This window comes from Zalophus californianus, chromosome 6 (assembly GCF_009762305.2).
Source record: "Zalophus californianus isolate mZalCal1 chromosome 6, mZalCal1.pri.v2, whole genome shotgun sequence".
Lineage (NCBI taxonomy): Eukaryota > Metazoa > Chordata > Mammalia > Carnivora > Otariidae > Zalophus > Zalophus californianus.
Window position 1 is genome coordinate 24,331,548 of NC_045600.1, and position 25,857 is coordinate 24,357,404.

The 25,857-nt window shown below is 40.1% G+C and overlaps 2 protein-coding genes across 3 annotated transcripts in view; both read right to left on the reverse strand.

Moving 5' to 3' along the window:
• Nucleotides 1-25,857, reverse strand: part of ADCK1 (aarF domain containing kinase 1) — a 181,024-nt gene that overhangs the window by 154,219 nt on the left and 948 nt on the right. The window contains exon 1 of one of the 2 annotated variants that reach the window (XM_027572202.2): nucleotides 9,790-9,888. The exons of the other annotated variant lie outside the window; for it this stretch is intronic. The gene's annotated coding sequence lies outside the window, so the exon portion shown is untranslated. Of the gene's footprint in view, nucleotides 1-9,789; nucleotides 9,889-25,857 lie in introns of those variants that run through there. 2 annotated transcript variants of the gene reach the window in all.
• Nucleotides 17,730-18,327, reverse strand: LOC113910243 (high mobility group protein B3-like). Its single transcript, XM_035728244.1, has one exon. The coding sequence runs from the start codon at nucleotides 18,312-18,314 to the stop codon at nucleotides 17,730-17,732; it is 585 nt and encodes a 194-aa protein (XP_035584137.1). The 5' UTR covers nucleotides 18,315-18,327.

The window sequence follows — 25,857 nt, forward strand, 5'->3', positions numbered from 1 at the left end:
GTTGCATCAGCAGCAATTTTTTATTAGCCAGTCTATAAAAAATCCTCTTCATTTCTGAAAGAGAGGCAACATGGAGTCTGACAGCCCTGGGTTTGAATCTTGGCTCAGCTGCTTACTGGCTGTGGCCTTCCTGCGTCTTAGATCCCTCTTCTGTAAATTGGGGATAATAATACCTCCTCTCAGGCTAGCTGTAAGGATTGAATAAAACAGCCTACGCAAGGGCTTAGTACAATGTCAGGCAAATACTAAGTAGATGCTCAACAAATGTTAATTCCCTTTCTCTATTAAGCAACTGGGAGGGGTGGGGAAGCCACAGAAACAATTTGATGAGGTAAAGTGGCTTCTCCAGAAAGACCATACCACCTCCTTCCGTGATGTAGAGGAATAGCCAGGGACTGGTATGGCAGTGGACCAAAGGAGGGAAAAAAGAAAAAAAAAGAACAACTCATCAGAAAGCAGGCTTTCGTCAAAACAAAAAACAAAAGCAAAAAAAAAAAAAATACAATGCTCAAACCTAACTGCAGCAAGCAATTACAGAACAATAGTTAAATACTTTCTATAATTAGAGAGACAAACTGTCACAAGTGATCAGAGTGCCTTTGTCTGCACTGACCCTCTACTCCCAAAGAAGTTCTTGGCTCACGTGAGATAGAGCCTGAGGATCTTTGTGTCTCTTTTAGTTTTCTTGAGAACTTAAATCTCACACCACCGATCTGTTGCCAAGGAAGGAGGGCAGTGGAGCCAGTGAGGACTCCCTTATCAGAAAAGAAAGACAACTGGAAACGTGACTCATGTTGAGGGCGAATTTGATCCTGAAAGAGGAAAGGGTCTTGCAGCTTCCCCCAAGCCCCTGCTGATGGGGCAGGTGGGTGGGTTGGCGTTTCTGTGGGAAGAAGAGGCACGTGGGCTTTGTCCTCCACCTCTCATGCCCTTTTGCTGAAATCTGAGCAGCAAGTCCTTATCTTTAACAAGGGACACCCTGGACAAAAGCAAAGGAGAAGCTAGTCCCACCAACATTCGTGTTAGGGAATTGCTCTCTTGGTCTTGACGGAAGGACCAAGCTAGCATCCTCGCCCTAAATCTCTCTGCCTGCCCAGGTGCTGCTTTTCTCCCGGGTCCCCAGGTTCCTCTTCCCTTCCTTCTCCTCAGTGCCGCCTAACTTAGGCTATTGACACTTCCTTCTACATACCCTTCCTTTCGTACCCTTCCTCACCATTCCTGTCACCACAAGCATTGTCAAGCTTCCCATGCATCCCCATGTCTAGACTTTTCCACAGACTTCCATCTGGTCCCCCTTCCTCCATACTCCTCCCCCTCACAGACATTCCACAAACCACCACCTAAAATACTGCATTCACTATCCCATTCTCTACACTGGGACCTTCCCAACTATGGTACAGGTGCCCCTGGTGTACACTAGATAATTTTAGGTGGTATAGTACACACGCTTTAAGTTCTGCCCAGGTCCCCTTTACCAGGCCAGTATCCCCATCACTCAGCTCCTGTGAGTGTTGGCCACTGACAGCTCCCCATCCTCCAGAAAATTAACAGGGCGGAAGGGCGCTGCCTCATTAGGAAATGTCTGGAAGGTTACACCCTCACCCATTCCCACATCGTGCTTTCAGGAAAGTATCCTGTTTTTCGAATTCTGGGATGCTAGAAACTGTTTCTTTGGGAGAAAACCAGGTCAGTCTGGGAAAATCTAGGACACGTGAAGTTCAGTTCCACAAGAGGCCATAGAGACCTAATTGTCTTCCACTCCATGCCTGGAAGAAACAGTTGTTGGGTGTCTACCCTGTCCCAGGTACTGAGCCACTATTAAGCACCAGGCCTTGTTTTGAGGATACTGATATAAATAATATGATTTTCCTACCCTGCTGAGAAGCCCACAGCCCGATGGTAGACACAGATTATTGCTTTTTAATTTTACAGTCAATTTTTAAAATGCAATATAGACATGTGTAAAGTAATGCTGGACGCGAGGGGGGCGGGGGGAGGCGAGGGCAGGCAGCAAGCTCCTCTGTTTCTGTTCGATTGGAACATAATGAAGTTCAGGATTCAGCAGCTGGGTTCCAGTGTGGACTCTCCCACTTACTAGCTGAGAGCCCCCAGGCAAGTCAGTGATGGTGTCTGCTAGCAAAAGAAGAGCAATTGAAACGCCCTTAAGAAGGCTGGAAGGCTATACATCAACTTAATGGACATCATGTCTGGGGAATAGGATTGCAGGTGGTTATTTTCTTCTCTTTGTTTTTCTATATTTCAAATTTTCACAGAGAATAAAATCCTTTTGAAATCAGAAAAAGAGAATCACTAGATTTTTTTTAATGTGATTTGGTTCGCAAAAGTATGCTCCAATGTGTACTCTTTAAAGGCATCTCTCCTCCTCCCCTTACTTTATCTGTCTGTCTGTCTGTCTGTCTATCTGGCAGAGTTCACCACAGGGTAGCTTTTAGGACCACCTGCTTCTAGATCACTTGCAAGTCTTCTGAATATACAAATTCCAAGCCCTCCTCCCTGGATTCAAATGGTCTGGAGTAAGGCCCAGAAATCAGTATTTTGACAAGCTCCCTGAATGATTCTAGTCTCAGCATAAGCCTAAGAACCTCTGTTGAGGTGAATGAAACATTCTATCTACATTAATTTTCCAGATAACTGGGGCTTATCCACACATACAATCTTTTTAAAGTTTTACACTTCCTTGTAAAATAAGTTTGCTGAACAGAGTTTAAGTTTTCTGGGTGACTGGGAGTCATGTCTGTGATATGGTGTGGAAATTCCTGTTGAGTTGTGTGGCACCATGTCTCTTTCTCTAAAGGGGTTCTGGGCTGTGACACTTTTATAATTCTATTCATTTTGTACTGTTATGCACCATCCAGTGTCTGCTATTCCTTTTATTAAAAATCATTTATTGGGGCGCCTGGGTGGCTCAGTCGTTAAGCGTCTGCCTTCGGCTCAGGTCGTGATCCCAGGGTCCTGGGATCGAGCCCCGCATCAGGCTCCCTGCTCAGCGGGAAGCCTGCTTCTCCCTCTCCCACTCCTCCTGCTGTGTTCCCTCTCTCGCTGTGTCTCTCTCTGTCAAATAATAAATAAATAAAATCTTTAAAAATAATCATTTATTCACACCTCCTAGGACACAGATTGTCCCACTAAAAGAAATCGAGGCTTCTTAGAGACTTATTCCAGACCTGGGGATGGAAATGTTTAAGATGATCCTGAAATATCTTGTCATACCAAAAAGCATGGAAATTATCAAAGACTGCGAGGGTTGGGTCAGAAGAACTCAGAAGTTGACATGAAGAGCCTCCCACTTGCAAAAGTGTAGAACAATCTGATTATCAATGGATTGAAGCACATCAAGGATCTTTACCTCTGGGAGTTTATAATAGTACTCTAAAAAAAAAAAAAATTTAAGTCATCTCCAAAGAATACTAGAAAACAACCTAATTATTTTTAAAATGGGTCATTAAAAAGAAAGTATCAGGCATTCATTCTCTTTTTCCTTTGTGAAATTCTCTTTTGCAGAAGTATGACAGCTAATAAGTGAAAAAGGAATGAGAGAACATCACCAATCTGCAATTCCTAATGATTTATGGGTGTAGCAATGGTAATGTCTGCTAATATCACAAGAAAGTCCACCAGACTTTGAATTTTCCTGATAGAAGTAAACACCACCATCTGTGAAGTTGCTCTGTACCTCCCCTAACCCCACAACAAAAACAAAGTCAAACAAAACCTTGTATCTGATCAAGCTTCTAGATCTAATGAAGAATTTACAAGAAACAAAGGAGGAAGACCATCACAAAGATGCAAGATCAAGGCTATAGGAAACCCTAGGAGGCAAATGATCTGATTTCTTCAACAAAATATTGCATGAAAAAAAATAAGAGTTGGAGCAGGAAAGAGGGAACCTACAGGTAAAACAGATATGAGACACAGCAACCAGTCACAATGGATAAACTTTACTTGGACCTTGATTCAAGTAAGCAAAATATATATATTAAAAAAGCAAAACCAAGAACACACAAGAAAGATACAAAACAAAAATGTTTAAGACAATCAGAGAAATGCCAAAATAGACGAGATGGATATTTGAAGATATTGAAGAATTTGTTATTTTTAAATGTAGGTGTGATAATGGTACTGTGGTTGTGGTTTTTAGAAAGGACCATATCTTTTAGAGAAGAGCACTGAAATTTTTGCAAATAAAATATGATGTTTGAGATTTGCTTCAAAATAACCTGGGGGAGGGAGGGGTAAGGAGTACCATGGGCAAGATTGGCCTTGTGTTGAAAAATGTTAAAGCTGGTGGTGAATTCATCAGGTTCATTTTTCTGTTCTCTCTACTTTTGAATATGTTTGAGATTTTTATAAATAAAGTGTTCTGCATATTCATGGTTGAAACTTGAAAATTTCAGAAAAGTAAAAGAAGAAAATTTAAATCATCCATAATCTCATCCCGCAGAGATAATCACCACTATCAATTTACGGTATACCCTTCTTGCCTTTTAAATAATACATTAGGAATCCTGCTGTGAATATTGTTTTATAATCTACTTCTTTCACTTAAGATAGTATATTTTTCCTTGTCATTAAAAATTCTACATTATTAGTCTTAATAGTTGCAATAGTATTTTAGTTCCTAACATTTAGTCAAAACTAAATGTTGCTAACTAAAAATTTTGCTGCTCTGAACATCCTTGAAGATCTTTATTTGGGGGCCCCACTCATTTTTTAAAAGTAGAACTAGTAGTTAAAGAAATATAAATATTTTCGGGTATTTAATACACACTGCCAAACTGTTCTCTAGAAAGGTCATATCCATTTATGTTTCTGCCAGGAGTGAAGTAGAATTTCCCTTTCTCCAAAACCTTATTCTTCTGGAAGCTTTTATTTTTCCCTATTTCATAAGGAATTCTAGTTCAAAAGAATCATTGATAAGCGTGTTGGAGCCTGATGGGCCTATATTTGAATCCTATTAGCTCTGTGACATTGTGAGAGTTACTTTACTTCTCTGGATCTGGAAAGAGAGTAACATTGGAAGGTCATGGCCATTGAGTAAGATCATAAATGTAATGATATATTACCTTACCTGTACATTTCCTAGCACAGTGCCTGGCTTAGTAAATGTTAGCTATAACTATCATCGTTAGCATTAGCATTACATATTACCTTCCTATAGAAAAAAAAATTCATAGCTTTTGTGACAGCTGTTTACCTTTTTTAAAAAAAGATTTTATTTATTTATTTGAGACAGAGAGAGAGCACATGAGAAGGGGGGGAGGGTCAGAGGGAGAAGCAGACTCCCTGCTGAGAAGGGAGCCCAATGTGGGACTTGATCCAGGGACTCCAGGATCATGACCTAAGCCGAAGGCAGTTGCTTAACCAACTGAGCCACCCAGGCACCCAGCTATTTACCTTTTCATGAAAAGGGTTTTTTTACTTGCTTCTGCATTCAAGCTGTATTTAAGATAAGTTAGGATGTTTTTGGTTGCATTCCAAAGAAATCCCAAGTCAAACTGATAAAGCTGAGACACCCGTAGAAAACACAGCCTGACTCTATCCTTAGCAACTCCCTTGGCTCTGCCCTTCTCTGTCTGTTGTTTTCAACCCCATACTGATGTCCCTGGGATAAGATTGCTAGCCGATAAAAGAGGGGCAACTAAATCTACATGCTTCTTCATTCACTTCCAGGTGGAAAAAAAAAGTTCCTGCCCACTACCCTCCAGTTAGACCTTGAGATGTACACAGATTGGGAACAGTTTTAGTTACTTTTTACCTTTTAATTTTTGGGGGGTAGAACTTGATAAGCTGATTCTCAAGGTAAAGAGCCAAGAGAAATATTTCTGAGGCTATTGAATAAGCAGAGCAAGGTGAGAGGACCAGTTGTAAGAGGAACAGAATAAAGAGCCCCCAAACAGATCTACACATTCGGACATTTGCTACATGGCAGAGGTGGCCAGCAGATCCATGAGGAAAGAGTGGACTTTTTAATAAACGGTACTGATACAATTGAGCACCCATGTAGAAAAAATTGAAATTACACTCCTATTTCACCTCATGCACAGTAGTCAGTTCCAGGTGGAATTGGCCCAAGTGTAAAAGGAAAAACTAGAAAGCTTTTACAAGAGAATACAGGAAAGCATGTTCAAGACCTTGGGACAGAAAAGAATTTCTTAGACAACACACAAAGAGCACTAATCAGAATAGAAAAGATTCATAAATTTACTTAATAATCAAAATTGTTCATCAAAAAATATCATGTTGAAGCAAAAAGACAAGCAGAGAACTAGAAGTACATGTAATGGACAAAGGACTAGTTTCCAAACCACATGAAGAATTCCCACAAATTGACAAGAAAAAGACTGCCCCTGGGTGGCTCCGTCGGTTAAGCATCTGTCTATGGCTCAGGTCATGATCTCAGGGTCCTGGGATCGAGCCCCGCATTGGGCTCCCCGCTCAGCAGGGAGTCTGCTTGTCCCTCTTCCTCTGTCCCTCCCACTCCCCCTGCTCTCTCTCTCTAATAAATAAGTAAAATCTTAAAAAAAAAAAAAACAAAAAAAAAGACACACAACCTGGTCAGAAAGGGACAAGAAGACTTGCACAGGAACTTCACAAAAGAGGAAATCCAAGGCACTCCCCTCATCACTAATCAGGGAAATGCAAATTAAAATCGATTCCATCATTACAAACCAGATATAAAATTTTATAAGATGAGACTTCCAAGTGTTGGAGGTGAGGGTATAAACTGAATCAACCACTTTGACCCTGGTTTGGCATTATCCAAACCAGGAAGATCTGCATACCCCATGACTCAGCCACCCATTCCTAAGTATATATACCCTAGAGGAAGTAATACACGAATATTCAAGGCCATATTGTTCGTTACTAACTCTAAATTGTAAGTAGCTCAAATGTTCATTGGTGGCAGAACACATAAAGTCTCAGACAAGTTAGCCCTTGCCCTGTCTACTAAAAATACAGTAATGTTAATAGGTAATCCTTATAGGGCACTTACCATGTGCTAAATACTGGTCTAGGGTTTTAATATATAAATAATGATTACACATACATCCAGAGGTTAACTATGTGACAGGTACTTTTCTAAATAGGCTTCATGTATTAATCACATATTTCACACTTAACCTATGAAGAAGGTACAATTAATATCTCTTTTGTCAAATGGGGAGACTGAAGTCAAGAGGTTAACTAACTTGCTCAATATCACACTAGTGGTAAAGCCAGGAGTCCGCCTTCAGGGCTCAGGCATATCCATTAGAAAAGGGTCTTGCTGAGGGCGCCTGGATGGCTCAGTCGTTAAGCGGCTGCCTTGGACTCAGGTCATGGTCTGGGGTCCTGGGTCAAGCCCTGCATCGGGCTCCCTGCTCCACGGGAAGCCTGCTTCTCCCTCCCACACTCCCCCTGCTTGTGTTCCTTCTCTCACTGTGTCTATCTCTGTCAAACAAATAAAATCTTTTAAAAAGCAAAGCAAAGAAAAGAAAAAGGTCTTGGGGCACCTGGGTGACTCAGTCATCTAACGTCTAACTTTGGTTCAGGTCATGATCCCAGGGTCCTGTGATCGAGCCCCTCATCGGGCTCCCTGCTCAGCGGGAAGCCTGCTTCTCCCTCTCCCACTCCCCCTGCTTGTGTTCCCTCTCTCGCTGCCTCTCTCTCTCTCTGTCAAAAAATAAATAAAAATCTTAAAAAAGAAAAGAAAAGAAAAATGTCTTAAGGCAATCAGCAGATACAGAGTTAATAAATAGAGGCTCAAGAATTAAAAAAAAAAAAAAAGCCTGCAAGTCCACTGTGGCTTCCAGTTATCTCAGAGGGGGGTCTCAGGAAACTCAGAGATCTCTTTTTCAATAACAGCTTTACTGAGATATAATTCACATACCATAAAATTCACCCTTTCAAAGGGTACATTTCAGTGGTTTTTATTACATTCACAGAGTTGTACAACCATCATCCTATCTAATTTTAGGACCTTTTCAACATTGTAAAAAGAAACTCAATCTAACATTGTAAAAAGAAACCCACTGGTCTTTCCTGGTCCCCCCCACCCTGGCCTTAGCTCTGGGCAACCACTACCCGTGCTGTATGGTCATGCCTGTTCTGAACATTTCATATAAATGGAATTATAATGTCTAATCTTTTGTGATGGGCTTCTCTCACTTGGTAAAATGTTTTCAGGGTTTGTATATGTTGTATCATGTGCTGCTATTTCATTTCTTGCTACTGAATGGTATTCTACTGTATGGGAATACATTTTGCTTATCCATTCATCAGTTGATGGACATTTGGGTTGTTTCCACATGTTGACTCTTATGAATAATGCTGCTATGAACATTGTGTACGGGTTTCTGTGTGAACATGTTTTCATTTCTCTTGGGTATATACCTAGGAGTGGAGTTTCTGGGTCATACGGTAATTCTGTGTTTAACATTTTGAGGAACTGCCAAACTGTTTTCCAAAGTAGCTGCACCCTTTATTCCCACCAGCAACGTATGAGGGTTCTAATTTTCTCCACATCCTCATTAATACTTGTCATTGTCTGCCTGTTTTATTATAGCCACCCTAGTGAGTGTCGGCTGGTATCTTATCATGATTTGGAGCAGAGTTCTTGACTGGATGTTGAACTTGACCTTGAACTCAGCAAGGGAAGTCTCTTCTATCCTCAAGCCTTCACCCAGCCTCTACCAAGTCTCTCAGACCCCTGGTAGGAATGGACTCCTGCCTGTGAGCAAGGATAGACTCAAATCCTTCACTTTCTTTTTTTTTTTTTTAAGATTTTATTTATTTATTTGACAGAGAGAGAGCACAAGCAAGGAGAGTGGCAGGCAGACAAAAGGGAGAAGCAGGCTCCCCACAGGGCAAGGGAAGCCCTATGCGGGACTCGATCCCAGGACCCCGGGGTCATGACCTGAGCCAAAGGCAGTCGCTTACCAACTGAGCCACCCAGGTGTCCAAGTCCTTCACTTTCGGTTGACATTCCCACCAGTCACACCTAGACCTGCTAGTTCCTTTGCTGGGTGGATGCCCTCCAAAAAAAAAAAAAAGTTCACAGGATTTACCCACTATGAACAAAATTACTTTTCCTATGGGTGGAGGCTGGCCCTGCCTATTGAGACAGACTTCCATTCTCAAATTGAGAGGTGCTAGATTCCTTCTCTCTCCACTTTTCTGGACTCTTCCCAGAGAAACACTCTCACCTCTAGAGTCTTCTCTTTATTGCCCTGGGAAAAATGTAATTTGCCTTTGTCAGGAACAGGTATTCAGGGGTGGTTTATTTTGCAGAGGGGGGCAAATTCCACCAGCCACAAAGACTCTGACTTCTCTGATTTAAACACTAAACCCTCAGCCCCTCATCTGAAGGAATAACTCTATATTATTGTTGATGTGTAACTGGGTGATGAGTGTGAAAACTCCTTCTGTTAAGAGCTTGTGTTGATGGGATTTTGAGGGGTGGTGCCCAGGGTCTATGGGTGTCTGGTGAGTCAGGGAGACCTGGGGATATGAGTACAGCTGGTGTATGGAGCCAGGACTGGGTCCAGTCATTGACTGGGTCCAGTCATCTTTTGTCTGTCAGTGATGTGAGAGCTAGAAATACGAGCCCCTCTGGGAAGGGGTCAGGGTAGAAGGCCAAAGGCAGGTCAACAGGCATAGACGAGCCCTTTCTCAAGCTGTTCCATCTGCTTAAACAGCTCCCCAACCCCACCCACCACCCAAACCTCTGTCACTGTCCTTCTGGGCCTCACCCACTAATAGCACATGACCCTGGTCAGGTGACATTACAGGAAGCATCCTCTGAACTCCCAGGCCTGTGCTTCTTCTTGGTACTTGCAAAGCATCTCCTCCAGCGTGGCACTTATCACATTGTGAGGTTACCTTTTCACGCCGGGGGCTGCCAACGCATATGCCTACAGAGGCCTAGAAGATAACCAAAATGAGTGACACATGTCAGACATGAGAATAATCCTGGCTTTTAAGCAAAAATGTCATTCATTTTTCTTAAATCATGCAGCTCCCTTGACCTATCTTATGATTTCTTTTGAGAGCATCCTAGGTACATGATAAGTTTTACTTCTATCATAAGAAAAACAGTGCAACTGCAGCAGTGAATGACCAGTGACATCCTCAGGTTTGGACATAACAGGGGGTGGTGGGGTCTGTGGCCCACATTCCCACATGACAAACTGCATGCTAGATGACGGCTGCCATGGGAGAATATAGGCCCAGTGTTGTCAGCTCTACTGGTTTTCAAAAGCAGTGGGAAGTCCAGATTTTTATTATCATCTCTCCATTTCGAATTGTCTGCACCTAATTCAGAAGTTTTAAAAGTATGTGTATGGGGGACAAACAGAATACTTCTGAAGGCCAGATTCAGTCCAGAAGCCCCAGATGGACCAACCCCCTGGTTGTTAGGACTTGTGCTGTGCAGTATTTCGCTGAGTTCCCCAAATTAACACAGGGTCTGGTACAGAAAAAGCTAATTTTCTGACAAATTTGTGATACTTTTTTTTAAAGATTTCATTTATGTATTTGTCAGGGAGAAAGAGCACAAGCAGGGGAAGCAGCAGGCAGAGGGAGAAGTAGACTCCCCGCTGAGCAAGGAGCCCAGTGCAGGACTCGATCCCAAGACCCTGGAATCATGACCTGAGCTGAAAGCAGACGCTTAACCGACTGAGCCACCCAGGCGTCCCTTTGTGATACATTTTTGAAGAGTAACAGCCGATATTTATTTAGTACTCGCGGTGACCCAAGCACTGAAGCCCTTTCCATTCATTATCTCACCTCAACTTCAGGACCTTTTCAGGTAGGTAGACTTGCTGATGGTTAAAGAGCTAGCAAGCAAAGGGGGCAGGACTCAAACTCACGTCTGACTCCAGATTTCTTAGAAAAGTAGACTTCCCCTCAGGGGCAGGTATGGAATAGTGGTTAAGATCATATTCCTTGGGATGAAGTTCCAGATTGGTCACTTTCTATTTGTCACCTTGGGCAATTTACATAACATCTCTGAGCCTCCATTTCTTGGTCTGTAAAATGGAGACAAGAGTGAACTACTCACAGGGCTGTTGTAAGGGGGTAAATGAGACAAACAGGCACAGAAGAGCTCATCGGCAAATAATAACTATTCTTTTTGTGCCAGTATTTTCCACCATAGGTTATGCACACGCACAGCAGCTTCTTAATCCACAAACAGGCATATTTTAGTGGAATATCTTGTTGTGAGCGAAAAGACAAGGAAGCAATGTAAGGAGTCACTTCAGATACCAGATGCCTGCCTTCTGAGCCAGCAGCACACTTGATAGGGAATGAGTAAGAGATCAGAATAAATGACAGCACTCAGGGCAGGGGGTAAATTGTTCTCCTGCCAGGCTGTTGAACAGAAAAAGGAATAGTTATCTTGGGTCTGAAGCTTCATCCCCCCTGGAGCCTTACATTTCAAATCCCCTTCAGGTTGGAGCCAACATTCAAAAAGAATAATTAAATCCGAAAAGAAATGGGGTCAGCAGGTCTTGCAAGTGCTTTTGAACAGGAAGTCTCTTAGCTCAAGGAGGGAAGTCGCTGAGAGCAAAGCCTCTTTCCTGTACATCAAACCAAAGAACTGTTCAGTCCCAGGAAGGAGATGTAGGAACACATTTCACCGTATACAAGTAAACCCTCATGTTAAGTCACCTATAGTCAAAAAATTGATTCTACTCATAAATTGCTATGTTTCAGAACATTTTTGGTTTTGCTTAATAAAAATTACTGCTATATTTAGGAATAATATAAAACAGAGATTGCATTTATGATAAAGAAATGAGATACCTAGGAATCAATATCCTGAGAGATGGATACAATCCATGTAAAGAAAACTTCAAAATGTTATTGAAAGATATGAAAGAAGATTTTAATAAGTCAACACCTAAACAGTGTTCCTGAGACACAAAACTGTAAAGATATCAGCCCTCTCTAAGTAAATTCATGGTCAACTCAATAAAAACATTCCTACAAGCTTTTTAAAAAGTACTCAACAAAATAATTCTAAATTTAATTTGGAAAAAAAATTAGTGAAGGAATACTATATCATACTTTTTATTCACTTATTTATTCATTTTATTAATTTTGCATTTTACTCAACTTCGCTTTTCAGCTTTATTGAAATATATTTCACATTCCATAAAATTCACCTTTTAAAGTATACAGATCAGTGGTTTTTAGTATATTCACAGATTGTGCTACCATCAGCACCATATAATTTTGCAACACTTCAAAAAGAAATTCTATACCCATTAGCAGTCACTCACCTTTCCTATCCTCCACTCCCACCCAACCCAGCCCCAGGAATTTTTTTTTTTTTTAAGTAAGCTCTATGCCCAACGTGGGGCTTGAACTCACAACCCTGAGATCAAAAGTCCCATGCTTTATGGACTGGGCCAGGCAGGGACCCTCCCCACCCTCCCATCCCCCAGGAACTATTAATCTACTTTTTGTCTCTATGCATTTTTCTATTCTAGAAATTGTATATGAATGGAATTATATCTGGCCTTTTGTGATAGGCTTCTTTCACTTAACATAATGTTTCCAAGGTTTCTGTAGTCAAGAATTTAACCTTGCACAGAGATCTGGCCTTTGTCCTCAGCTTCTTGAGAGTAATCTCTAAGCTCTTGCAATGTCATGCTTAATAAGAGTATCTTTGTTTGCTCGGGAGTCTTGGGTCACCAGATAGTCGGTGGAGGCCAGACACATCAAACAGTCTTAGGGTGGGGGCTGGCCAGAAAGACCAGCAATGTGATTTACTGTGGGCTTTAGGTCACCCCCAATATCAATAGATACCTGGAGGGGCTAGAGACTGAGATCAGCCACATAAGTAATCAGATATGCCTACATGATGGAAGCCCAGTAAAAACTTTGGCCAGCAGGGCTCGGGTAAGCTTCCCTGGTTGGCAGTACTGCTTGCGCATTGTCTGTATCAATGCCAGGAGAACAACACTGTCCTGGCTACTCAGGGAGAGGTCAACCAGATGCTTCACCTTTGGAATCCTCCTGGACTCTGTCCTATGTACTTCTTTCCTTGGCTGATTTTAATCTAGAGCCTTTTCCTGTAATAAACCATGAGGATATCCCCTTTCAGTGAGTTCTGTGTGTCCTTCTAATTATCAAAATTAAGAGGGCTTTAGGAACCCCAAAATTTATAATTAGTGTTACAAGTGAAGGTAATCTCTTATAGACTGCACCTTCCAACTTCGCATGTGGGCTAATCTTGCTCAAGATTAATATTTTAGCACGGATCAATACTACATTCCTTTTTATTGCCAAATAATATTCCATTTGAGGAATAGATCACATTTTGTTTATTCATTCATCAGTTGATGGACATTTGGGTTGTTTCTACTTTGGGGTTATTATAAATAATGATGCTATACACAATTTGTGCTCTAGTTTTTGTGTGGACATATATTTTCAATTTTCTTAGCTATATACCTGAAAGTGGAATTGCTGGGTCATAGGTAACTCTACATTTAACTTTCTGAGGAACCGCCAAATTGTTTTCCAAAGTGGCTGCACCATTTTACACTACCACCAGCAATGTATGAGGGTTCCAATTTCTCCACAGCCTCATCAATACTTGTTTTTGTTTGTCATTTTTATTTTAGTCATCCTAGTAAATATAGCTGTGATTTGCATTTCCCTGATTGCTAATGACATTGAGCAATTTTTGTGTGGTTATTGGCCATTCACATATCTTCTTTGAAGAAACATCTATTCAAATCCTTTGTCCTGTCTCTAATTGGATTATTTGTCTTTTTGTGGTTGAATTGTAAGAGTTCTTTATATATTCTGGCTATAAATTCCTTAGCAGATATGCGATTTGCAAATATTTTCTCCCATTCTGTAGATTGGCTTTTCACTTTCTTGATGGTATCCTTTGAAGCACAAAAGTGTTTGGGGGGGGCACATTTTTTTTAGTTTTTATTTAAATTCCGGTTAGTTAATAAACAGTGTAATATTAGTTTCAGGTGTATGATATAGTGATTCAACACTTCCATACATTACCTGGTGCCCATCACAGGTGTACTCCTTAATCCCCAACACCTGTTTAACCCATTCCCTCCACCCACCTCCTTTCTGGTAAACCATCACTTTGTTCTCTATAGTTCTCTTTCTTGGTTTGCCTCTCTCTCTCAATTTTTTTCCTTTGCTCATTTGTTTTGTTTCTTAAATTCTACATATGAGTGAAATCATGGTATTTGTCTTTCTCTGACTGACTTATTTTGCTTAGCATTATACTCTCTAGCTCCAACCATGTCATTGCAAATGGTAAGATTTCATTCTTTTATATGGCTGAATTATATATATGTATATATATATATATACACATATACACACACAACAATAGCAATAAATATATATACACACACATACACATACATACATACACACCACATCTTCTTTATCCATTCATCAATCAGTGGACATTTAGGTTGCTTCCATAATTTGGCTCTTGTAGATAATGCTGCTAATAAACATCAGGGTGCATGTTTGAATCCTGTTTGATCCTGTTCTAATCAGGATCCTTGTATTCTTTGGGTAAATATCTAGTAATGCAATTGCTGGACCAAAAGGTAGTTTTATTTTTAACTTTTTGAGGAACCTCCATACTGTTTTCCAGAGTAGCTGCACAAGTTTGCCTTCCCACCAACAGTGCAAGGGGATTCCCCTTTCTCCGCATCCTCACCAACACCTGTTGTTTCTTGTGTTGTTGATTTCAGCCACTCTGACAGGTATGAGGAGATATCTCATTGGAGTTTTAATTTGCATTTCCCTAATGATGAGTGATGTTGAGTATCTTTTCATGTGTCTGTTAGCCTCTTTGGAAAAATGTCTATTCATGTCTTCTGCCCATTTTTAAATTGGATTATTCCTGTTTTAGGAATAATTTGAGTTTGATAAGTTCTTAGTAGATTTTGGATACTAAAGCTTTATTGGATGTCATTTGCAAAAATCTTCTCCCATTCTGTAGGCTGGCTTTTAGTTTTGTTGAAAAACTTCCTTTGCTGTGCAGAAGCTTTTTATTTTGATGAAGTTGCAATAATTTATTTTTGCTTTTGTTTCCCTTGCCTCTGGAGACATACCTAGAAAGAAGTTGCTATGGCCAGTGTCAAAGCGGTTATTGCCTGTGTTCTCTTCCAGGATTTTTAAGGTTTCAAGTCTCATGTTTAGATCTTTAGTCCATTTTGAATTTATTTTTATGTACAGTGTGTGGTCCAGTTTCATTCTTTTGTATGTTGCTGTCCAGTTTTCCTAATACATTTGTTAAAGAGACTGTCTTTTTCCCATTGGATATTCCTTCCTGTTTTGTCAAAGATTAATTGACCATATAGTTGTGGGTTCATTTCTGGGTTTTCTATTCCATTCCATTGGTCTATGTGTCTATTTTTGTGCCAGCACCACACACTGTTTTGATTACTACAGCTTTGTAATATAACTTGAAGTTTGGAATTGTGATGTCTCTGACTTGCTTTTCTTCTTCAAGATTGCTTTGGCTATTTGGGGTCTTTTGTGGCTCCATACAAATTTTAGGATTGTTTGTTCTAGCTCTTTTAAAAATGCTGTTGGCAAATCTAAAGTCAGCAGAAGGAAGGAAATAAAAAAGACTAGAGCAGAAATAAATGATATAGAAACTAAAAGCAAAAGCAAAACAAAACAACAATAGAACAGATCAGTGAAACCAGGAGCTAGTTCTTTGAAAAAATTAATAAAATTGATAAACCTCTAGCCAGACTTATCAAAAAGAAAACAGAAAGGACCCAAATAGGGGTGCCAGGGAGGCTCAGTTGGTAAAGCAGCTGCCTTTGGCTCAGGTCATGATTCCAGGGTCCTGAGATCCCGCCCCGCATCCGGCTCCCTGCTCAGCGGAGAGTTTGCTTCTCCCTTCCCTCTGCCTGCTGCTCTGCCTACTTGTGCTCTCTCTCCTTCTGTCATATAAATAAATAAAATCTTTTTTTAAAAAAAGGACCCAAATAAATAAAACCACAAATGAGGAGGAGAAATAACAATACCACAGAAATACAAACAGTTATAAGAGAATATTATGAAAAACAACAAATTGGACAACATAGAAGAAATGGATAAATTCCTAGAAACATACAAACTACCAAAACTGAAACAGGAAGAAAGAGAAAACTTGAACAGACTGATAACCTGCAAAGAAATTGAATCAGTAATCAAAAAAACTCCCAAGAAACAAAAGCCCAGGACCAGACAGCTTCACAGGCGAATTCTACCAAATACTTAAAAAAAGAGTTAATACTTATTCTTCTCAAACAATTCCAAAAAGTAGAAAAGGAAGGAAAACTTCCAAATTCAATCTATGAGGCCAGCATTACCCTGATACCAAAACCACCAAAAAAAGAGAACTAGAGGCCAACATCCCTGATGAACATAGAAGCAAAAATTCTCAATAAAATACTAGCAAACCAAATCCAACAATACATTAAAAAAATCATTCACTTTGATCAAGTGGGATTTATTCCTGGGCTGCAAGGGTAGTTCAATATTTGCAAATCAATCAACATGATACACCACATTAATAAGAGAAAGGATAAGAACCATATGATCATTTCAATAGATGCAGAAAAAGCATTTGATAAAGTACAACATCCATTCATGATAAAAAAAAAAAACTCAACAAAGTAGGTTTAGAGGGAACATACATCAACATAATAAAACCCATATACAAAAAACCCATTTCCAGTACTATGTCGAATAAAAATGATGAGACTGAACATCCTTGTCTTATTCCTGACCATAGAGGAAAAGCTCTCAGTTTTTCCTCATTTAGGATGATATTAGCTATAGGAGAATGTCCTTATTCCTTTTTTTTAAATGTAATACTGTTTATTTAACTTCAAAAACATTTCAGCATTCTAAACATACAAAAAAAAATAACAGAACGTTGCAAAGTGTGTTTAGTACAGAAGGTTCTTGAACTTTCATTGATGCAGTGGCTCTTCGCTTTGCTGACAATGAAGAGTTCTACAGTTCGTTTAAAAACAAACAGTTTAAAACTACCGCAGTTAACTAAAAAGGATCCAAACACTTCTCATGCCAGCTGACCCCCCCTTTGCCACAGCTAAGAATGGCAGCAGAACGCTAGGTCACTATATACAGAAACAAGACAACCTGAAGCTAAATGGATGCCCACTACAGTGTCCACAGGTCCAGCCTCACAGTGCACGCCCTGAGCTACAGCCCCTCCAAAAGGCATCTTCCCCACAGCCTCAACGCTAAGCAAGGAGCATCGAGAGTTTGTCTCGGTTGTTTTGTTCTTTTTACAAACTATAGATATGTACAGTTGATAACTCAGGATTTCTAGCCAATAACCATATAGTTAACACCACCTTACAAATTAAAAAAATAAATGCCAGAAACATCTTTAAATGCCTTGTCACGCCAACAGCAAAGTGCACAGAGTGAGGAGAACACGAGAGCCTTTTCATTTTAAAAATGTTTGGAAATATGTACAACTTTGATACAGTTTCAGGGTGCTCCGGACACCCATGGCCACTTCATGTAAACCACTGACAATTTCTAGAGCACTTTGAGAAACTACAATATGACCATATGACCCAATTGTGTAATTAAACCAAAGGAGGGCAACGGACACGCCTCGAAGAAGAGGGGTGGCGGCGGCGGCGCTCCCTACCCTAAGGTATATTCACAAGGAGACAGAGTAACGGTTTTATTTATTCATCCTCCTCCTCCTCCTCCTCGTCTTCATCTTCCTCTTCCACCTTTTCCCGGGGAACTTTGGCGGGACCCTTTGCGCCATCAAACTTTCCTTTAGACTTATAGTCAGCGACATCCTTCTCGTACTTCTCCTTCGGCTTCGCTGCCTTATTGTTGTAAGGCTGCTTTTCACTGTCACTTAAGTTATTCCACATTTCACCCAGCTTCTTGGCCACATCTCCAATAGAGATACCAGGGTTTGTAGACTTGATCTTGGGACGGAATTCTGAACAGAACAGGAAGAATCCAGACGGTGGCCTTTCGGGGGCATTAGGGTCCTTCTTCTTCTTGCCTCCCTTAGCTGGTCCATAATCCTTCATTTCCCGATCATAGCTCACTTTATCTGCCTTTGCCATTTCATCAAATTTAGACTTCTCTTTCCCAGACATTGTCTTCCACCTCTCAGAGCACTTCTTGGAAAATTCTGCAAAATTGACAGGGACCTCTGGGTTTTTCTTCTTATGTTCCTCTCTGTATGTCTGCACAAAGAAGGCATAAGCAGACATCTTGCCCTTTGGTTTCTTGGGATCACCTTTAGCCATCCTGACTGTACTGTTCGCTAGTCTGGGCAGCGCAGGGCACGATGCGCGGCTCAGCACTCCCCAGCCTCGTGCTGGCTGCCTCCACGAGAGCCGCCTCGAATGTCCTTATTCTTAGGAGATGCATACCAAAGCGTTTGGGGATGAAATGTGTGCAACTTGCTTTTTAACAGTTCAGCTTAACAACAACAACAAAGTGTGTGTGTGTCTGTGTGTCTGTGTGTCTGTGTGTCTGTGTGTTTATAGTAAGGGGGACAGACAGGGAGGGACAGAGAAAGCAAATATAACAAAATGTTAACAACTGTTGACATTTTTAGCAAAAACACCATAATGTAGTCTATTACCAGTCCATATCAAATTTCTTCAAATGTCCCAAGAATATCTTTACAGTTTTCCCCAACTGAACCAGAATCCAATCAAGCTTTTTTACTCATTGCATTTGGTATGTCTCATCCAGCTCTTTCTATTACTTTTTTTCTTTATAACTTTGACATTTTGAGGAGTCTAGGCCAGTTGTCCTGTAGAATGTCTCGCATTCTGGATTTTTCTGTTTCCTTATGCTATTTAACTTTTCCTCTATCTCCTGAATTTCTTATGAGCTGGAAGCTAGGTCTGACTTGATCAGGTAATTGGGGAAGCACCTAATGTCAGACTGTCCTTCTAAAAATGATCCTTGTGATGATGGCAAGATCTCTCCGTTATAAAGTTACATATTTTCTCTTGCAGTTACTAAGTAATCTGTAAGTATGGCCTCTTCCACTATACTTTAATACAAACTAATACGTTGATTCTACAAAATTTTTAAAGATTGGGAAGTCATATGAAAGGGAGGTGGGGCAATGCTACTTTTCACCAGAGAATGAATATAAATAAAGCAGCAATAACTAAAACAGAATGGCATCAGAGCATAAAATACTGGCACTGCATTAAATAAAATTATCCATCATAGGGTGCCTGGGTGGCTCAGTCGGTTAAGCGTCTGCCTTCAGCTCAGGTCATGATTCCGGGGTCCTGGAATCGAGTCCTGCATCAGGCTCCTTGCTATGCGGGGAGCCTGCTTCTCCCTCTCCTCCCCACTTGTGCTCTCTCTCACTATCTCTGTCTCTCTCTCTCAAATAAATAAGTGAAATCAAAAAATAAATAAATAAAATTTAAAAAATATCCATCATATAGAAGAATAGACTGTTAAGCAGAAGGTAACTTAGAAATAAAATTAAGTTCAATTGCCTCACTTTACAAATGCAAAATCTGAAGCTCAAGACGCTTAATTTATGTTGTTCAGGCCAATAAGATTAACCCTGGACGTTGTTCTAAGCACTTCACATGAGTTACATCATTTCATTGTTCTGACAACTTTACGAGAATAGGTTATACTTACTTTCCCAAATTTTGGCCAGTAAAAAAAATACTGAGAAAGAAGTTAAGTGGTATGCCCAGGATGCGCAGCCAGCAACTAAGGGAGCTGGGAGAGGAGCCCAGGAAAGCTGACTTTGGAATCTGTGCTTAATCCCTCCACCCTACCACCTCATAAGTTATGTTATCTGTGGCTCTGGAGTCACAGCTAGTTAGTTATCAAGTTAGGCCCTCGCGTCTCTGAGAATGAACTCCCCCCTCTATCTAGAATACCAAGAGTGGAGTGAGCTGATAGTTCCTGGCAACCAGGGGACTGCACAGGGCTCTCTATTTCGAGCAGGCAGCTGCTGATTTACCTGTGATAATGAGGGATGAATGCTTTGAGGAAGATCCAGCACATGGAACTCAAGTCTCGTCCCCCACAAAACTGGATAAAATGCTTGGCCTTGGGGTATAATATCATATCGCTTTTGCAGTAGATTTGCTTTCTTAATTATGTTTTGTCAAGATTGCTATTAAAGTCAGTTGTTATTCTCTATACACCCCAAGGACAGTGAGGGACCACCACTGGTAGAAATGCTTTGCTCGAATGTGCCCTAGGAGAAATGAGAGTGGATCCTAGAAGCACTTCTCCGCCCCTTTCTTTCAATCCTGCATCTCAGGTCTTAGTCTGTATCCTACCGACGTCCCATGTTAATTACTTTAACCTTGTCCTCAGCGGCCTCCTTTGTCTCTCATCACCATAGAAACCCACTCTGACTTAAGAACTGTCTTTCTTGCCAGTTGCTGTGACCCAGCCCTCTATTTAAATCCTCCTTCAGCTCCGAATCACCTGCTGAATTAAATCTAAGCTCCTTTATCTTGGCTTCTGGGACCTTCTCTGATTTGCAGAAATAATACATTGAAATAATACATTCTTGGAGCAGAGGTTAAAGCAGATCAATGTCAACCAAAATATTAACAGTAATAACTATATATATATTTACATAGTGCTTTAGAGTTGAGTAAAACATGTTCACCTACATTACTTCAATTAAGTCCCCAAAATCACTCCATGATATGCGTACAGCAGCCAACATGATCAGCATTTTAAGATTGGTAAAATTGGGGCCCAGAGAAGTGTCTTGACTGATGAGGAGAACAAAGGCAAAAGAAAGGTAGGTAAAATTAAATTTCCTTACAATTTGCAGCCCACTGATAAATTCTGGAGACAGGTGGAGTGTGACATTCCTCCAGGAACTCACAACTGCCACACTGTTAATGCTTTGCTAGAGGCAAAAGGCAACTTTGGTGTGATAATAGCTGGACCTCCAGGATCCCATAAATCTTCTTTAACATATGAAAATCTCTTTAGAACTTTCCTTTATTTCTACCCCCCCAACTTAAAAGTATATAATCAATCGCTCCTCACAATCACAGTGCAGCTTTTTCTGCCCACAGGTCCTGTTGCCCTTCTTTAATAAAATCTCTTTGCACTGAACACATCTCAAGAATTCTTCCTTGACCGTTCACTCCTGGTCCATATCACATCACTGACCACAATAACACAGTCTACTGGTGAAGCCATAGCTTGAATTTATATCTTCAGATTCCTAGATCATGCTTATTACACTACACAATGTGATCCATAATCCTACATTTACCAAAATAGGGTTTTTTGTTTTCCTTTTGGCTTATATCCTGTGGCAGGATCTAAGATCTATCCCAAGATCTCCCTCCCTGCTCACCGTTTACATACATGCCTTGCATTAATCCTTGGGGTGTTAATATGTCATTATAGGGCAAAGTTGACTTTAAGATAAGGAGATTATCTGGATCAACCTGACTTAATCAATGAGCCCTTTAAAAGCAGAGAGTCTTCGGGCGCCTGGGTGGCTCAGTTGGTTAAGCGACTGCCTTCGGCTCGGGTCATGATCCTGGAGTCCCGGGATCGAGTCCCACATCGGGCTCCCTGCTCGACGGGGAGTCTGCTTCTCCCTCTGACCCTCTTCCCTCTTGTGCTCTCTATCTCTCATTCTCTCTCTCTAATAAATAAATAAAATCTTTAAAAAAAATAAAAAATAAATAAAAAATAAAAGCAGAGAGTCTTCTTGGTCTGATGGCAGGAAGAGAAGGAGATGTGCCCAGCTGGCCTGGAAGAAAGCAAATATCCACAATGGGAAGGGCTTGAGAGTGGCCAGCAGGAGGTGAGGGTGGCCCCGACTGAGAGCACACAACAAAACAGGGACCTCAATCCTAGGCAAGCAACCAAATTCTGCCAACAACAAAAACGCACTTGGGGATGGACTTTTCTGACGAGCCTCAGCCTGATGAGAATCCAGCCTGGCCAACATCATGATTTAGGCCTGTGATCCCCTGGGCAGAGAACCCAGTCATGCTGTGCCAGGTTCTGACCTACAGAAATGTGAGCTAATAAATGGGTATTGTCTTAAGCCACTAAGTTTGTGACAATTTGTTACATGACAATAGAAAATGAATTCATTTTCCATTTCCTTTCTAACAGTAGGGCAGTAAGAACAAGACCAGGTTTCTTTAATTGTCATACAGTAAAATTGACTTTTTTGGTATACAGTTCTTTGAACTTTAACACCTGTAATAAAGGCATATAACCACCATCACAATCAGGATACAGAACAATTCCATCACCCCAAAACACTTCTTGTGGCGGTCACATCTGACCCCCACTGTTAATCTCTGACAACCACGGATCTGTTCTCTGTCACTAAAATTATGTCATTTCAAGAATGTCATAAATGCAGTTGACCCTTGAACAACATGCGTTTGAACCATGAGGTCCACTTATAGATGGAATTTAATTAAAATAGGTGTACTGATTCAATACAGTACAGTACTGTAAATGTATTTTCTCTTATGAGTTTTTTTAAGATTGATTGATTTGTCAGAGAGAGAGAGCACAAGCAGGGGGAGCTGCAGGCAGAGGGAGAAGCAGGCTCCCTGCTGAACAGGGAGCCCGATGCAGGGCTCAGGGCTCCATCCCAGGACCCTAGGATCATGACCCGAGCCAAAGGCAGACACTTAACTGACTGAGCCACCCAGGTGTCCCCTCTTATGATTTTCTTAATAATATTTTCTTTTCTCTAGCTTACCATATTGTAAGTTTTAAGTTATTTTATTTCACATTAAGTTATAGTAGTTACAGTTTGGGAGAGTCAAAGTTATACAAGGATTTGTGATTGCATGGAGAGTCGATGTCCCTAATGCCTGCATTGCTTGAGGACCAATGTAATATATAATCTTTTGAGACTGACTTCTTTCACTCAGCATGATGCCTCTCAGATTCATCTAAGTTGTGTGTATTCATAGTTCCTGGAACGGCAAATTTTTTAAAATCTTTATCTAGAGATTTAAAAACTAGAAAAAAATGGGTTACCTGGCTGGCTCAGTCGGTAGAGCATGCAACTCTTGATCCCAGGGTTGTGAGTTCAAGTCCCACAGTGGGTGTACTTAAAAAAAAAAAAAGAAAAACATACCAAGAATAAAAGGATACTGACACTAGAAGGGATCTTTGATATTATTTGGTCCCACGCTATGCTTTTACAGATAAGGAGTCTATATCCAGTGAGGGTTGAGGACTTGCCCAAGATTGTTCAGGCACAGGAGAGGAGAGAGATTCAATCTTCTTTGCAGTCAAGTAAACCACCAAAATCTATAAAGTGTGATAAATGTTAAGACTTGGGGAGAAATAAGTATTAATGGAGTGCAGAAAATAAATATTGTATAAACTCCTTTCCATTGCTAATGATAGAGAATCAATTCAAACCAAATTAAAGCCAACAAAATAATTCATTGGCTCACTTAATTTAAAAAATTCAGGATGAATAAATAAATAAATAAATAAATAAATAAATAAATAAAATTCAGATGGTGCAGTCTTCAGGCACTGCTGAATCCAGGAACTCCCAAGATGTTGTTAGAGGTCTCAACATCTCTCAATCTCTTATTCTCCTCTTTACCCTTTTGGTCTCCTTCTTTCTTGCATGGTGGCCTCATTCTTTCCTGTCACAGGTTCTTGCTATCTGCCAGGATAGATAAATACTGGTAACTCAAGCCTATAATCTTATAGTTTCTGATCCAAAAGCAAGACGGATGCTTTATCTCCAATAATTCCATTGATCAAACATCTGGCCATTCCTTTTCAGTTTCCTTCACTGGTTTTTCATCTCGCCAATCTCCCCTTGAACTGCTTCTCCTCTGGGGCTATACTCACTCCCTAGGTGATCTCATCCAGTATCATCAATTTACATACCATCTACCCCCAAAGGTCTCCAGCCCAGACCTTTCCCCCCATACTTCAAACTTGTATATACAACTACTTACATGACATCTTTACCTGGCTATCTTTGTCTAACACCATTTCAAATGTAACATGTTCAAAGCCAAACTCCTGATCTTCTCCCACATGACCCTCTTGCAATTTTCCCATCTTAGTAAATGGCAATTCCATCCCTCTAATTTCTCAGACAAAAACCCTCAGAACCATCCTTGATTATTCTCTTTCATACTTCACATCAATTCTATCATTAAAATTTGTTAGTTCTACCTTCAAAATGGATCCAGATTCCAATCTCTTCTTACCATCTCTACTACTACCTCCCTACCTCCCTAAACCATCAGCATCTATCCCCTGAATTATCACAAAAGCCACCCAACTGGTCTCCTTCTTTCCTTCCTTGCTTCTTGGTGTTCATTTTCAAAACAGCAATCATAAGGATCTTCATAAAACACAAATCAGATCCTGTGTCTTCTCTACTCAAAATCTCCAATCTGATTTCTATATACTACAAAAGAGTGATCTCCAAGATATAATAATAAGTGAAAAAAACGAAGGTGGAGAAAAGTGTGTATGGTATCTAACAATTTCTAAGAAAAAAAGACAATACACAAACACATGTGTTTGTGTATATTTTTAAGTGAAAGGATAAACCATAAAATTTTTTTAAAAAGATTATCTATAAGGAGAGGAAGGGAAAATGACAGAAGAATCAGGGAAAGAATCTAGACTTCTCTAAATGTACTACCTGTTTGGTAAATTTTGGCTTTGAAACCATGTAACTGTTTCACAAAACAATTTTTTTAAAGCAACGCCTAAGAATCCAAAGCAAAATGAAATAAACCTGACTATCAAGTTAGTGGCATAATCTCACAGAGAGGAACTATTCCAAGTGACTGTGTTTATTTATTTTTAAGAAATCTCTACACCCAACATGGGGCTCAGACTTAAAAACCTGAGATCAAGACTTGCATACTCTACCAACTGAGCCTATCAGGTGCACCTCTCCCCAAGTCAATTTGAAGCAATGCAATTTGACTCTACACACCTAGAGAGATATACTCTAAGGGCAAAAAGAATTGAAAAAAAAAAAAAGGCAGAAACTTATCAGTAAGCATATGTTTAGTAATCATTTTAGTAATGTTATTCTGAAACTATTTTATATATACAGTAGGATAAAGCAATTATGTTAATTATGTTAATTAATTATTATTGCCATATGTAATTATGTTAATGTCATTAGGCACCAAGATTTTCAGAAGAGATATGAATATAAAATCAAAATTAAGTAAAATCTGTGTAATCCTAAATTTGCATGGAAAATATTAATATAAATGCATGATGCATTTTCTCAAAAAATATGTGTGCATATCTAAATTTTTTAGATCTGTAGACTAAAAAGGCTTACAAACAATAATCAGCCCAATAACAATGAACATTTGTAGCATCCAAATCATTCTCTCTAAATATCACTTTCCCACTTAAAGGAGGACTCCCTGGAGAAATGACTGAATCCAAGTGTGGAGTAGAAAAAATACTAGATGAACCTACAACATCTTGTCACCAGAAATTGAGTCATCTTGGGTAGGGAATGCTGCTTCTGATGCTCAAAGTAGTGCGGTTGGTTTGGGAAAATTCAAAGAGCTGTACACTTACACTCTATGCACCTTTCTGTATGTGTGCTATACTGCAACTAAAAGTTTTTATCTACTCTTTATCATGGAAAATATCAAACGTGTTAGTATAATGAACATCCCTTTCCCCATTATCCAGTTTCAACAGTGATCAAAAACGGCTATTCTCATTTCATCTATACTCCACCTACTTCCCTCCCTTCAGTATTTGTAAGCAGATTTCATTTATCCTACCGGTTCATCGAAGATTATGTTTAACCCATAATCT

Coding starts and splice junctions, on each gene's coding strand:
- LOC113910243 (XM_035728244.1), bottom strand. CDS start 18,314: ATGGCTAAAGGTGATCCCAAGAAACCAAAGGGCAAGATGTCTGCTTAT.